The sequence below is a fragment of the Indicator indicator genome, chromosome 21 (assembly GCF_027791375.1).
Source record: "Indicator indicator isolate 239-I01 chromosome 21, UM_Iind_1.1, whole genome shotgun sequence".
NCBI classification, from domain to species: domain Eukaryota; kingdom Metazoa; phylum Chordata; class Aves; order Piciformes; family Indicatoridae; genus Indicator; species Indicator indicator.
Genome location: NC_072030.1, coordinates 10,658,772 through 10,674,782, shown reverse-complemented (window position 1 = coordinate 10,674,782; position 16,011 = coordinate 10,658,772). Strand labels below are relative to the sequence as shown.

The 16,011-nt window shown below is 41.0% G+C and overlaps 1 protein-coding gene across 1 annotated transcript in view; it reads left to right on the top strand.

Annotated features, from left to right (window-relative positions):
- The window catches only part of TUB (TUB bipartite transcription factor), a 128,060-nt gene extending 123,328 nt beyond the window's left edge, over nucleotides 1-4,732 (top strand). Inside the window, exons 11-13 of the mRNA XM_054390484.1 lie at nucleotides 2,609-2,707; nucleotides 3,100-3,271; nucleotides 4,599-4,732. Of these exons, the coding sequence (XP_054246459.1) occupies nucleotides 2,609-2,707; nucleotides 3,100-3,271; nucleotides 4,599-4,732 (405 nt within the window). The remainder of the gene's footprint in view (nucleotides 1-2,608; nucleotides 2,708-3,099; nucleotides 3,272-4,598) is intronic.
- The last annotated feature ends 11,279 nt before the right edge of the window (nucleotides 4,733-16,011 follow it).

The following is a 16,011-nucleotide window of genomic DNA, read 5'->3' as shown; positions in this document are numbered from 1 at the left end:
GGGTCCTGTGCTCTGGGCTTTCTATGGAGTGATAGTTTCTACAGAAGATACTAAGGACAAGACACAGCTGTGTAGATCACATCCAGAAAGGGAAATGGCTGAAAGAAAACTGTGACAGTTAAATTGTGAATCTCCTGGGAGCTGCTGGGATACACACCTTGCTGATTCTCTCATGGCAGCTCTTGCCACTGTGGAAAATGTTTACAGCATTTTCTGAAAGCGTGTGAGATTTTAGAAGCAGCCCTGGGGAGCAGCTCTGCGTTCCTTCAATCCAGTTTATTGTGACACCTGTACCTTCTGTGCACAGAACAGCATACTGGTGGAGCTAGGGCACAGGGTGCAGCTTCTAAGCAATGCTGGGCCAAGTCCTCAGCTGATGTAAGTCATTGGCATGCTGGTTGAGTCAAAAGGGATCTGCCAGCTAAAAACACTGAGTTCTCATGTAATCCAAGATTGTCAGTGGCACTAAAATAGTGTGAAACCAGAGTTTGGCCAAATGTAATGCCAAATGTAGTCTTGAATTTACACACATGAAATAGTTGAGGAGGGAAAGAAAAGAGAAGCAGAGAAGGAGACAGGAGATAAGGAGAATTCATTTTATTTGGATGCAGGTAGATTGGAGAGGTCTGCTTTTAATTAAAGCTTCTCTTTTGTCCCAAGTGTTTTCCTCATCTGTTCTGTGTAAAATTTCAGTTCTGTACCTTGATGGAGCAAAAGGGTAGCATTTGCCAATGAAAAGGTTGATATAACTGGTGACTGATGTAATGTGCAGCTAGGAACCATTCCCTCATCATTTAGCAGAAGTACTGATTTTAGTGTTTCTGAGTAAATCCAAAGAATGTAACCCTGTTTTTTTCAAAGTGGTAACACTGCTTGTTGGGAGGGAAGTGATTCAGCAACATCTTCAACCAGTCAGCATCTAAATTCATTGTACACAGCATAATTGCAGCTTGATGAGAAGAAAAGCTTCTAAGGCATTACAGAGAAGACCAAACTGAGCAGTAGTTAGTGGGAAATAAGCATAAGGATGAATCTTTTCTTAGAAATCATGCTCTGCTGTGCTGATTCTCTCTTATAAAATCTGCTGGCAATCATTTTCGTTTGAGTCTCACCATGATCCAGATCCAAGTATACACTTCCAGCTGAATTGATAATACTGGTTTACTCTGCCAAAGGCCATGACATAAATGATGCAGAAAAGAGGTGGAATCTTCCCATTAATGCAGTTATGAAGCTGTATGAATATACCTGGATTGCTTCAATAGTATTTGGTGAAGTAACTCAGTGGAAATTTTCTTGCATGCATTAAGATCTTTAGCGAGTTGTATAAAATCCTCAGGTGATTTGGTGCAGCAACCAAAGATATTTCAAAGGTCTGATGGATGACGAAACTTCTGCATTAGTAAATTTGAGGTGGGTATTTTCAGATGTTACCAGTGAGTTGAGATGTGTGGGTTTTTACTTGCAAAAGTAGAGGTGTTTTTAAATGTTTAATTTTCTTTACAATCAAGACATTTCAATTAAATATATAAAGGCAGAAAGAAGTGAACATGTCACTTCTAAATGTCCTGGTGGTAGAGCCACACCAGCTGGAGCCCAAGGGTGTCCAGTTCTTGGCACTTTGTGGTATGTTGCTGGGAATATGCCAATGGGAACTTTCCACCTGAGATGCCTTAATGTGTGTCCACAGCCCTTTCACTGGGGAAAGGTAGAGGGGGAAAATCTGTGACTGAGTAAAACAAAAGTGGCACAGACCATGAGGAGGTGGACCTTCAGAGGTGTCACTGTTTCATTTACTGGAATTAATGCTAAAACAGGCACTTCCACTTCCACTGAGTGGAAGAAAATGTTACATAAAATTAAGACTTTAGTCCTGATCAGGTTTTAGTGGTTGAGTTTTGACAGGTCAGTGCAATACTAGAGCAACTTTTGTGAAAAGCTGGTCAGAAAGCCATCAAGTCATGTTTAATAGAAGAACTTGTACCTTCCATGGATTTATTTTTGCTGCTTATGTTACTTCTTTACTTTCCCTGCCTTCATAGCTTGAAAATTAACATCCATGCTAATATGTTTGTTTTTTACCATGATAATCTCTAAGCATAACATATCTGAAGACTTTGAAAACCACAGCACTGCTAACAGATGCTCTTCCTGGCAGCTTCTTCTTGTTTGCTTTTCTGCTGGCTCTGGAATAAATGGGAGTCGGTTCCATCTATTTAATTTTGTCTCTCATCAAAATGTGTGATTGCATTTTATGATTTTTAAATTATAGCTACTTTATTTTGGGAGCTAGCAGTAGCCAAGCAATCTGGTTAGTTCATATCCTTTTTTTAACAAAGGGATTTACAAAAAAACAAAAATGTATTCAGGTTGCTGGCAGCCAGTGCTAGGAGCATTTTTGGAAACCTCTCTATTTCCATTTTTCCTGTTGTTGGAGCTTCTAAGACAAAGCTAGAGTGTTTGGCAGTGCCAGTGAAGGTAGGAGTTTCAAGATGTTTTTCTGAGTTGACTAACAAATAAGTTCCCTGGGCTGTCACTGTGCCTCTCTGTGGAAGAAATTAACTTTAAAAATACAGAAGATGATGAACTCTTTTCTAAATATTTTTAGGAAACAAACGTCTTGGGGTTTAAAGGACCTCGTAAAATGAGTGTGATCATACCAGGAATGAATATGGACCATGAAAGAGTTTCCATCAGACCACGAAATGTAAGTCATACCATCAGCCAACAGTAAAAATTGTTTGCATTCTTTTTCAGTGAAATTCGGGGCTTTTGCATTTCTGAAGGTTTAGAGGTTAAAAAACCAGAGTATTTGAACAATTGCAGAATAATGGGATGTATGACTCACAAAAGCACTGCAAATAGTGTCTTTTGATAACAAAAGATGCACCTAACCTTTCCTAAGCTCTGGAAAGGATCCAGAATGTGAATGCACATTCACATTAGACTCAGAGCTCGCTGTTGTGATGCTGTTTTGAGAGTTGAGTGTGACCAATTAATCTTTGGGCTAGTATTTATGAAGGTTTTGGGGGTTTTGGTGAATTTATCTTTCGTCTCGCAAGAGTGTTCAACTGAATTGTGTATCTGTGGTGCGTACAGGAACATGAGACACTTCTTGCAAGATGGCAGAACAAAAATACAGAGAGTGTGATTGAGCTGCATAACAAAACACCAGTCTGGAATGATGACACCCAGTCCTATGTTTTAAATTTCCATGGGCGAGTCACACAGGCCTCAGTGAAAAACTTCCAAATCATTCATGACAATGATCGTAAGTACAGCTCTCAGTCAGTAGAGTGCAAAACCAGTACTGCATGCACAGCCTGACAGTGATTCTGCTCTTGCTGGTGTTACTTGAGCAGGTTTAATTTATTGCATGGGTCCAACTCAGCCATGTGGCTGAGACGTTGATGCGAGTTGGGTGTTCAAATGCTCGCGCTTGAGGCAACTGATTCTGTTATGTGCTATCATAGTTTTCTCCCTTGGCTGCTCAGCTTGTGAACTGAGGAACACTTTGGAGTCTTTCCTGCTCTCAGAGCTGTGGTACTCCCAGTCAGCAGGACCATGGGGCAGTATCCCTCTGCTCAAGCACTTACGTCACACAATCCTGCCTTAGTGTTTTGCTTCACTCTGGCACCCTTATGCTGCCCAGAGACAGTGGCACTCAGACAGGTCCCACTGCACATTTACATTGCCATTGCTGTCTTTGTATCCTTAGCCCATCAGAACACCCCAAAAATGTCAGGACTGCCTTTCACACCATCACAGGGAGCTTACTGACGTGCTGCTCTCTGCCAGCAATGCCCAGCCCCTTTTATTCTCAGGTTTAAGTACACTTCTAGGAGCAGGGTTAAAGACACGTGTGCAAGTGGAGTGATGCTGCCCTACTTTACACTGCCTTCAGGCAGGCATAGTCACTAGTGCTGGAGCACACTGGGCTGTACCAGTGCTATGCTTAGACCGTAGAGGAAGAGTGGAAACTGATGAAAGTGGCTGTGCCACCCTCCAAGAGCAACATTGAATTTGAGGAACTCTTGTATGCATTTGCTGCATTTTATAAGGTGAAACAATTCCACTTGCTTCTGCAACTGAACAGTTCAAACTGTGAATGAGGCTGAGATTTCCTCTTGCTGACAGAGTACAAAAGGGGAAAAGAGGAAGAATTTCTGAATATGATAAACCAGACATGATTAAGTCTAGATTACAGTTATGTCTTCTCTTCCCCTGTTGTCCTTGCTTGTCCACTTGTCTGAAGTTAAGTAGGAAGAGAATTAATTCGTTCTTGGTACATGTGAAGCTTGGTACTAGATCTATATAAGAGGTTTGAGCAAGCTGCACAGAAGCAATTTTTTCTCTCTGCTTACAGAACCCACTTTTTATCTGTGTCTTGCAATCCTTCATCACTCAGCTGTTCAACTCTCCTTGCTTCTCCCTCTGGTCTCAGCACACCCACTTGCATACGTGTTGCAGAGCTTGAGGAGTGAGCACAGTTTGTGTTTTGTTGAACTGGCTCAGAAGATGATGTTGCATGCATAATTATTTAATAAGGGCAGCAAACAAAATTAATGCTTTGTCACCTTTCATGACCTTTCTTGCAGCTGACTATATAGTGATGCAGTTTGGCCGCGTGGCTGAGGATGTGTTCACCATGGACTACAACTACCCAATGTGCGCACTACAAGCCTTTGCTATTGCCCTTTCCAGTTTTGACAGCAAGCTGGCTTGTGAGTAAAAGGGCATGGGTGAGCATCCTCCCAAAGGAAGCAGTTTGCCATATGATTCCCAATTCCTGCTGGTGTCACATTCGGTTCATGCTAAACAGGTCAGGGAAAGTGCAGTTGTGGAGGACAAGTCTGTTGCTGAAGAGAAAGTCAAAGGAATCTTCTAAAAATTCAGGACTTTCAGGAAAAAATACTTTCCTTTTTTTTTTTTTTCTGTCATATTTTTTCTGGATGTGGCATCACTTTGTGTAAATAGAAGTTCTGTATCATGTCCTCAATTCTGTCACAGAGCCGTGCCATGAGGTACTGTACCGTGGCTCTAGCAGCACCATGACAATGGTGTCTTTTTTAAATCCAGAAGGGGTGTGCAGGCTCAGACAATTTCTTTTTACATTTAAGAATTATTCCGAGGCTGCAATCGTACCTCAAGGTTGCATTCCTACATCGACTAATCAGAGCTTCACATCATCCAACGTAAGGGAAAGATCACAAGAAAAGATGCACTTTTTGGAATGTGCAAGGATCTCATGTAGTAGAAAGCCAAGCCTGAAGGTAGAAGACCTATATGGGACTGAACTTGATGCATTGCTGTTGTGTACGTGGTAGGGCATGATGAATTGTAATTGCAGTAGGAGGAAACGGAGAAGTAGAAAGCACAAAAAACAATGTTGCACAAGTCACTTGAATTCTAAGCTGTCATTATGTTTTAACATCTACAGGCTTTTTAATTTGTTTCAAATGAAAATGTATTTGGAGTACAGAAAAAGAAAAGGGAAATGTTTAGATGCCAAGAAAGCATAACTTATGTTGAATTTGGCTTGAGCGTGCTGGGAATTTATATCCTTGGGAATTCAGACACATATTTTCTATGAAGTGATATAAACAGTTGGATAAAGGCTCTCTGCAGAGAATCTTACTATTTTGAACAGACTGTGTAAAGCTGAGGAAGGTAAATGGAACTATTTTATTAAATTTGTCTGGCCTTTGCGATTTTACAATTTGTTGATTGTATTTTTTGACCTTTCAGCTACAGCCACTTCTAATATTTATTTCCCATTGTAAGAACACTTGGTATCGATTGAAACTGTGTATGTTGTTCCCTAATGTAAACGTGCCAGCTACTGAGCTAAATCCTTCTAGGCAAATCTAGTGTATGCTGCATACAAATGAGACACTGGCAGGGCAGAAAATACCTTATAACAGGCTGGGGTTTTCTTTTTGGTTTTCTGATTTATCTGCAATATGTAAACAAATACCATTTCATAACAGAAGCAAAGAACAAGCCATTCCCTTCTCTTCTGAACATCTCACAAGCCAAGAACTGCAACTGAAAGCACACTGTAACAATCACCTTTAAAAATGAGCCTTTCTGCCATCATTCTGTACAATGCTATCCTGAACAGCACACAGTTACAGAATTCACATGTAGTTCACCAGAAGGGCACTGAAATGCGAGTGAAGGAGTAGTTGTGTTTTATACTCTGTCTTCAGATCCTCCTTTTTATTCTTTATAGACTCTTGCATTGCACAACCAAAGATTACATAATGAGAAAATGAGATCAGATCTATTTGTCTCATAGCCGTCAATCCCTTTTTGACTATAGGGGACAGGCCATAAGGAGAGGTTGTGCTGTTTGGACTGTGTAACTCTACCTAATAAAAGAAATATGCTCTCTTCTTCACATTTGCCTTCAGGTCTCCTTCCCAGTATAGGGAAAAGGCAATTTCAGATGGACATAATTAATCCCCAGCATTTTTTCTAAATTTTTATATATATACATATATATATATATGGGGAAAAAAATTGCTGGCTTTGAACAGTGTTATGTTGATGGACTCAGCCTGTCAAATGTCATCTTTAAATAACAGACCTTTTCTCAGACCTTTTTGCAGGAAGCCCTTCCACACAGTGGCATAAAATGGAAAGCCACCTTTTGTTTGAGAGAACTGAGCAGGCAGTTCCCTCATGAACTATTGAAACAATGAGTCATGAGCTGCAGTGTGATACCTTGGCATTGCACATGGGTGCTTTATTTTTCTCTGTAGTTGGTGGTTTCCCACCACTTCACGTCTCCATCTGTGAACTGACTTTGGACTTTAAGAGAGCAGGCTCTTAGGCCTTTCATTACCTGATGTCATTCTTCAAAAACTAGCTCCAATGGTAACCAGATTTCTTTTGTTTAGACTACTGCAAAACCAGGAGGGAGTTCCCACTGCTGGTGTTTAGGTGTGATGTGGATTTCAAGAGCTCTGCAGCATGGGATCCATTGAGTCTGCTTGGCCTTAATTCAGTGGCTCACCAGTCACCTGTTTTCTCTAAAGCCTGAGAGAGTGGCACCTGACATAGTTTTCTGCCTCTCTCTGTGCACAACACTGTGTCAAAGGAACTAAGTGTCTTACAGTGCAAATTCACAATCTGTTGGCTCGAGGAGCGGAGTTCCTTCAGGAAGAGTTATTTTTAATGTGGATGCTAACAATGGCCTGAGTTGTGTCATGGCCCCACAGGGAGCTGGCACGAAAAGGAAGCTCGTGTGCAGTGAACTCCTGCACAAGGGTGAGAACGAGGGGCTGGGGAAAGGCAGAGCATTCAGCTTCTTGGGACAGTTTTGCTGCCAGCACATTGTGTGACTTCACTCTCACTGCATGTTCTTCCCAGACAGGTATTTTTTTTAAACTGTAAGCATGCCAGGAGGAAAGGGTGACTCAAATTCCCATCATCTTAACAGAATCACAGAGGGGTATCAGCCAATGAGCTGCTGAGAAAAAAAACTCCCCACCATAAACTGGGATCACTAGAGGGGGATGTTAACCTGAGGAGGTTAACATGAGGAGCTCTCATTAAAGCTAATCCAGTTACAATAGGATTTGTTTCTAGTGGCCTTTGCCCAAATACTGATTCCTCACTGTCCTTGAGCGAGGTATTGTGTTCTTTGCATTTGCCCATCACCATCTGCTCCAGAAGCAGCTGCTTTTAGTCTTCTGATGGATATTTTCTGGTGGAAGTCACTCCTGCTTTTCAATGCAAGGTGCTACCACAAGCTTCCTAGCACATCTCCGAATTTTGTTTTCCTAACTTGATAAAGTCACAGCATGTTCTACCTTAACATAGAGGCATAGCTGAGATTACACTATCCTCACAAAATTAGGCTTGTGCAAACTTGGCACAGCAGTAAAATCCTGGCACCATGCGTGCTAAAGTAACCAAGGAGTAGCTGGGTAGTAGCATGCTCTTATCAGTAGTAGCTTCTGCAGGGCCTGCATGTCCATGTGCAACTGGACATAACCTTGTTTACTTCATGTGACAATATAATGGCACTGAACTGTGTATTTCCTTCACATAGTCCTAGTGAGTGTTTAGATACAGTAGATTTAATATTATTTAAAATTCCAGTATTGATGATTTTTTTTTTTTTTGCAGCTGCTGTTGATTTTGGCAGAGAGTTGTAAACAAATTCCTTGCCTGAATTGCTTATAGGCAAATACTGCATGCTTTAATGAGAGTTCTTAATATAACTTGTCACTCCATTTACATCAAACAGTTTCTTCCTGGCACTTTATCTAATTTTCTTCATCTCTGATGTTCTGTTCCTTCTCATTCTCTTCACAATCCCTTTATCTTTTCTTCAAGGTTGTGCAACTCAAAAGTGTTTATTTTGACAACATTACTCAGTGATCTCTCCACAGATGAATAATGCCTTCGGTGCTCATCCAGTGATGCTTCTACAATAGAAGCCTTATCAGAAGGGTGAATTTGGCCCTTTGGCTTTTCAGTAGAGTGAATTAACACATTAAAAGGTAGCAGATAAAAAAAAAAACTTACCTAAAAATGTAATCAGAATTTTTCTCAAGTAAACATTCCATAATCAGAGTTTCCAAACCATTGGCTGCAAATCAATGAGCAGAACTGTCCACAAGCCTGAAGGCAGTCTGTTAGACAGATTGCCTTTGTAGTGCTGCCTTATTTTTCCTTTTTCAGAAGGTTGAAAGTGATTGCGTGTTGGTGCCCTAAAACAGAGGTTTGTTTTTAGATAGACATCCCCCCACTCCTGTTGTAGGATAATATATGGCACATAAAATAGTAATGTTGCAGGCTATTGTGAATTCTGATGCTAAGAAGTCTGTGAAGATGATTCTGTAATAGTTCCTGGGCAAGACTCTCACTATTCAAGTTGCCTTATGTAGTGCTGCCTTTCCCAGCTGGCTGTCCTCATGGGTTACTGGAATGGAAGGAGCTTTAGTGGAAGGGCTCTGTAATAAACTCTGATAGCTGCAGCATTGAAAAATATTGTAGACACCGCTGAGTTTTACCAGTCATGGTGAACCAATGCCATCAGTTTGAGCTTTCTGGTTTTTTGCTCCCTTTTGGTAAGGGGAAGCAGGGACTTTCAACAAGCAGAGACATCAGTGAAGTCTCTAGAAGTACTGAGTATACTTTCCTACCTGTAAAAAGCTTACCCCTACCTGAGTGCTGCCCATTAAAAAAGGAGGAAACTAACTTAGTCTTTAGTACAGCAAAATCACTCCCAAATTCTTGTATCTTAGCTTTTTACGAATTTTATTATTAATTTATGAGTGATTTCACATAAGGATATGTCAAGGACTGGATGGCACAAGCTGAACAAGAATTCTTGTGCTGAAGAGATGACCCCTCTAGACCAGTATCAGAGTATTTTCTCTTTTATTGTTGTGGTAGGATAAGACAGGGGTTTGCCTGGTGTTCTGGGCAGAAAGAGTTTCTCCTGATATGTGGCATGCATCACAGGGGGTTTGATTCTGTGGTATCCTAACTAGTTCCCCCATACTATCCTGTTGCTCTCCTAAAACATCATTTGCAAGATTTTCCCTGATTTTAGAGAAGCTTGTACTCACCAATGAAATATCCTTGCTGGGCAAATAAGGCCAGCACATGTCACCTTTATTAGAATTATAGACTGATGGCTCTCAGATGTCTCAGAAGGCCTCATTTTGGTTACTAAAAGAGTTTTATACATATCAGCTTTGCTCTAGAATTACTCTAGCTGTAGATGCAGGCCTCTCTTGTACGTGCTACTTAGTGAAAACAGGTCTGTTGCTCTCCCTGTGTGAAATGTACCTTCCAGGGCTCTTTCTGTTGCACAACTATCTAGATATTTTGGTATTTTGCTGTGAACTACATAGCTCAGTAGCTGATACTCACAAATGCCTGTGTATTGGATGAAAATGCATTAAAAGTTATTTTATAAGTTGTATTTTATTTAACTGCCTAAAAAATTCAAACTCCCCTTTTTCAGTCAGGGTATGTTCCTCCCTGCCTTCACTGAGAAGACTTGAATGAACTGCTGGCTCTCTTGAACCTGTTTAATGGAACCAGTACACTGGTTTGCTAAATTGGTTTAGGCAGAGGATACAGTTCAGAAAAGTTATGCTTGCATTTTTGAGAAAACCCCTTCTTAATTACTCTTATTGGATGGCTCAACACTGAGAGCTTATCATGGTTTTATTTAGGTCTACAACAGCAGTTTGAAAATTACTCTGACAAAAGCCTGCTAGCACAACAACTGGAATGAAGTCCTACCTGTGGGTCAGAGCCTAGCAAGGTAAATACTCCTGCATCTACTCTGTGCTTAAGTAGTCCCTGCCTGCAAAAAAAGTGCTGAGGAGTCACAAATCTGTGATAAAATCAGCCTAGCCTTTTAGGCTATCCAACAGCTGGCCTGAAGATAGGTCACCTGGGCTTTAATCCCCACTGACTGTGACCTTGTGCAAAAATCTTGTAAGCTCTTTGTGCCTCAGCTCCAAAGAACTGAATTGAAATAAGAGTTTTCAGACCTGTCTGTGTCTGTCCCTGGTCTGCTGAGAGGCTTCTCAGGAGTGTTTTTGAGGCTGGTGGGTGGCAGGTGGTGTTGGCATGCTAAGTATCCTATTTAATTCTCACTGAAGAAACCACAGTAATATATGAAGGGTTTCCTGCTAGGGATGTAGGAATTGAATAGCTAACCAGTCTCTTAGGGTCAGATCTGTTGGGTTCTATGGAAATATAGTCAATTATTTCAGTGAGCATTGCGTTTTTTACCTACTATCACTTTTGATCATTAAATGTGCAGGGAAAAATGTAAGGGCAATCCATCTGAGAGATTTTTCTTCACCAAATGATGTGTTGTTGGCTGTGTTTTAGTTTGCACCATCAGTTGTTTTAAAACTTATTCCTGAATACACTGCAGAGGTTGAGCTGCCTATTTAGCCTTTTCTGTAGCAAACTCAAGACACTGGGCTGCAAATTCCCTTTTTGTACCTTTGGGTTGGTTTTGTCTCCTTTCTTGAATGTGACTCAGTTGCTCAGCACTGTTGTTACAGCAGACACTGACTGTCACACACATCTGATTTAAAAACAGTCTCATGATTCATGGCTACCTTTATCCTCACATGGGATGTTTACAATGGAATCTGTTTCTCCCATTTGACCCTGTGTCTGTGGCTTCTTGCTGAGGTTATCCCAGTTGGCACAATGCCATTAGAAATATCACTAACTTATAAAATGAATGCCCTCAGAGGAACAGAATGTAGTTTATAAATAGTTTTACAGATGTTTTTAGCTGACTGGGTAAAATGGCAAGGAAATTATTCGTTCAAAATTTCCTCTTCTTAAGCTCATCTTGAAGTTTGAGCTCTCATTTGAGCAGTATGCTCCTGATGCTGCAGCTCCAGCTGTGCAAGCAGAATTCAGCTTGGCCTACACAGACTTGGCTGCAGGCATCTGTCACTGTGATCAGGACACAGTAAGTGATGGGATTTCCAAAGTCCTAACAGGACTGCACTTCTGATTCTTTTAGGCACTCTCAAACATCACATAAGACATCATGTACCTTACATATGTTAACTTACCAAATAACAGCAGGAGCATTTTCACTCCCTTTGATTGTTTTTTTGTTTGTTTGTTTGTTTTTTTTTAAGGCTATCCTTACTGTCCAGGCAAGTGTAATTCTATCAGATGTTTAGCCTTGATGTCTTGGAAAATTACATCATGAGGTGGCTTATTTTGCAGAAAATCTCACAAGTACAAAACCACAGTAAAGTTTTGTGACACTGGGCTTTGGGCACTGCTCAGGCTATATGAAGTTCAGCCTTCAAGCAAGTTTGTACCTTGTAACAGGAGGTTTTTCATTCCAGTCAGGGGACATCAGAAGATGTAATCATTACAATCCTGTTCTCTTCCCTAGGAAGAATCTCTTGTCCTCACCAGCTAGAAGTAGAGCTGTATTGATCCTGATGTTTCTTTAAGCATCATGGTATTTTTTAATGGTTTAAAAATGCTCTCAAGATGTACTTTGAGCTCAGAGGAGAGAGTCTGTGAAGCAGCTGTAAGTGTACCAAGATGATTTGGTTGAGAGGCAGCTGCCTTTTCTCAGCTGACATAGAGCAGTGCTTGATAGTCCTGCTGTGGAAAGATGATGTAGCTCTTACAGTGTGCTCTCCTTGGGGTTTGCCTTACGATACTGCTGCCTGTGCACCACTATCTTTATTTCTGAAGGTCAGTACTTACAGTGCTAAACACAAAGACAGCAGTTTTTCTACTCATGTCTGCCTCATTTTCTGCTGCCTTACATGTGATATTTGATACTGAAAATAGAAATTTTTCAACTAAGAAAAAAACAGGATTTCTAGGCAAAATCATTAACTTTCAGTCCTATGTGCCTGGATTGACAGAAGGCTTTTGCTTTCAACCAGATATATTAAATACTGGAAGAGTAGGAAACATCCTGTGATACCCTGTTGCATACATGTGGGACAAAGTGTGAGGACCTGGTCCAAAGTGGCACCACTTGTTTGTTTGTGGGGTTTTTTTGGTGGGGGTGGGGAGCACTTTCTGCTGACTCTTTTATGCTTAGTGCAGTCTCTTCCATCTTGGGGCCAATCTGTGTAAGTATCAGCCTTAAATATCCACGAACTAAACCAAATACTTCACATCAGCTAGTAAAGCCTCACAAGAAGCAGCCCAGGAGCAGCAGGTAAGCATCATTATAATGGCAGTGAAACTGTGATTTGCAGCTTATAAAGGAAAACAGAAAAAACAAGCAAAGAGTTATTTTTATAGCCAGCACTAAAACTAAGTTCTTAGTCCCTGAACCTGTATTCTAGCTACTGCTGTGGGTGATCAACTAGCAGACAGAGGTCTCTGTTTTGAACTTTATTGTGAAGACTCAACAGTTTCACTTCAGTTTGGAATACTGCAAAGTCAGCATTGCTACAGTGTTGTGCACATTAATTCATCAGGATGGCCCAGAGCAAACATGAGGGTGCTGTGCAAGTGTCAGGAACTGCAAAGTTCCTTGGCAAGTATCTTCAATCAGGCCCACTGACTCTTCCTGAGTGGGGCTCCATTTTATTTGGAGAGTCAGTGTTTTACAGTGTAGGCGGAAAATACACAAAACCTATATACTGGTAATTCTAACTTCTGGTTTAAAGCAGAGCTACATCAGTGACACAATTTTTCTAACAATGTTGTCTTAAAAAGCTGTTTGTGGAATACAGCTCTTCACAGCTGTGGTGGATTCTCAAGCTGCTGAATTTGGCAACACTATGACAAGGGGCTTTGCTGTTGCTTTTCTTTTTGTTCTAAAACCCAACTCTGTTTGCAAAAGCTCTGCTTATTCTGTCTTTTGGACTACACAGCACAAGTCCGTGAGGATGAATTTCATTTGGTGTCACTTCAAATACTTTCTTAGAGGTACTAAATGATTTTCAGCTTCTCAGTTATCTGTGTTGCTACATTTTCCTTGTTTCATTTTAAGCTCCCTGATTTTCCCATCTATAACTTCCTCTTGTTTCAAACATGTCACGGGACACTCCAGAAAGCTAGTCAGTGAAACCTATAAAGTTAATGTCTATGAATTAAAGTGTGTTAAATCCCTGTGTATATGTTCTCATTTCAAAGTGGGGTGGCCTTCAATTCTGCTTGCATAATCCTCCATGGGGGCAGTCATCACATGGTGCAGTTCAAGGTTGTTCAGCTTCTGACCAAGATACTGATGAGCATACGTAAAGGATTCACCCTGCTGCATTCTTAGGGTGGCAGTTCTGATTTACAGGACAGTTAGCTTCTTGAACTGTACTTGCAAAGCTCAGCACCTACATCCTAAAGGCTATGTTTCTGAAGTCCTCTCTCTCTTCCCTGGGTTCTCTTATCAAGCATTTGTGATACATGAGGTTAGAAACAATATTCTTATTAGTATGTGCCAGTAAAAATCTTTTAAATAGAGGCTGTTGCACTAGATTGTTCTGTGACCTCAAAGTGAATCACAATATCCTTAGTTACAGTCAGCTGGAAGAGGAAGGAATCCAACATATGCACACTAATTGCTAAGGTAATGATTTAGGTCATAAGATTCTTACATGTCTATCTGTTTTCCAAACACTATTTGATAACTAACCCTCTTTACAGCACTGATCTTATACCTTGTACTTTTGTTTGTTTGTTTGTTTCCCTGATCCCATGGAAAGCCTGAAAAGATCTGTAACCATTAATGAACATCCAGGAAGAATTAAGCACTTGTGTGGGTTTTTCAATCTAGTTTAATCAGGGTATTTAATTTAAACAACACATGTGCTGTTTCTTTTAGCTTTAATAAAAAGTATAGCCATTTAATTTGCTAGTTGGGAAACACTGTAAGTAAAGGAGCATGTGCTTTTAACAAGCCTGACTGCTTTCACTGGCTGCTCACCTGAGCTTCTACAGTTTATCAAAGACCCAGATTTGCTAATGTTCTGACCTATGATTTTGATTTTTTTTAACAGAAGTTAAGTTCTTTGAGAATCTTGATTTTTGTTCACATAAGCTCCTCTAGAAGATGTCTTCTAGATATCGTCTCCTAAATATCAATACAGGCTGGGGCATGATGAAATTGAGAGAAGTCCTACAGAAAAGGACTTGGGGGTGCTGGTGGATGAAAAGCTGGGCATGAGCCAACAATGTGTTCTGGGCTTGAAGCCCAGAAGGCCAATTGCATCCTGGACTGCATCAGAAGTGAGGCCAGCAGTTCAAGAGAGGTGATTCTGCCAGGAGCCTTCGACACAGGAAGGACATGGACCTGATGGATGGAGCGGGTCCAGAGGAAGGCCACAAAAATGGTCAGGGGGGCTAGATCACCTCTGCTATGAGGACAGGCTGTGGTTGTTCAGCCTGGAGAAGACTCCAGGGAGACCTAATATCAGCCTTCCCCCTGAAGGGGTCCTATAAGAAGGCTGCAGAGGAACTGTTTCCAAAGGCCTGTGGCGATAGGACAAGGGGCAATGGTTTGAAATTGGAGAAGAGCAGATTTAGATTGGATGTTAGGAACAAGTTCTTTACCATGAAGGTGCTGGAACGCTGGAACAGGTTGCCCAGGGAGGTAGTTGAGGACCCATCCCTGAAGATATTCAAGGTCAGGATCGACAAGGCTCTGAGCTACCTGATCTAGTGAAGGATGTCCCAGCTGACTGCATGAGGGCTGGACTAGATGACCTTTGAAGGTCCCTTCCACCCCAAACCATTCTATGATTCTAAAATTCTCCAAATGGTGAACATTCTCTGCTAAAAGTGAACAATTAATCGTGATGAATGCCTTTAGCTCTGCCACAGGTTTTAAAAGGAGTCCTAACAGGTGGTCTCTGTTAAAGGAAAACTCACTGGGTTTTCATTTCATTTGTGTTTTCCTCACTAGTGCTGCGATAGAATTATTTTTCATCTCACACCCCAGTGCAGCTTGGTGTGCTTGGTGTGTCTGTGAGGATTGTGGTGGCCCACCAAACTCACACAGCCAAATTCTGGAGTTACCTATGCTAAGGGGCCTATAAAGAAATTCTGGACTTCAACTTGTGTGTCAAAAATGACCTTTTAGTAGGGAGGCTGGAAGATAGCAAGGTCAAAAAACCAGATTTGACTTAGGATGCAGCCCGTGGTAGTCTTAATATTGCACTTTGGAGCATGGACTTTGTTATTCACAAAGACTTACAGTGTTTTAGCTTCTTAATCCATGAAAATAGCCGCTTAAAAACTCTATCTTATATTTAATGAAGAAAGCCACTTTTTCATGCTTTTACAATTATGTCTTACACAAAATTAAATGCACAAATTTGCCCAAATGAAAACAGTCAAACCTTTGAAATTTCACGTACCTTTAAAAGCAGCAGGAATTTGAAGTACACCATAAGCACATATTTGTATTGATAGGTAAAATTCTGTGAGTCTGCCTTTCTGTTGGCTGAAGTAGACCTGAGATGGCATCTCTGTTTCTCATGGCAATGGGTTGGACTACTGCTCCACCTGCAGCAGCTG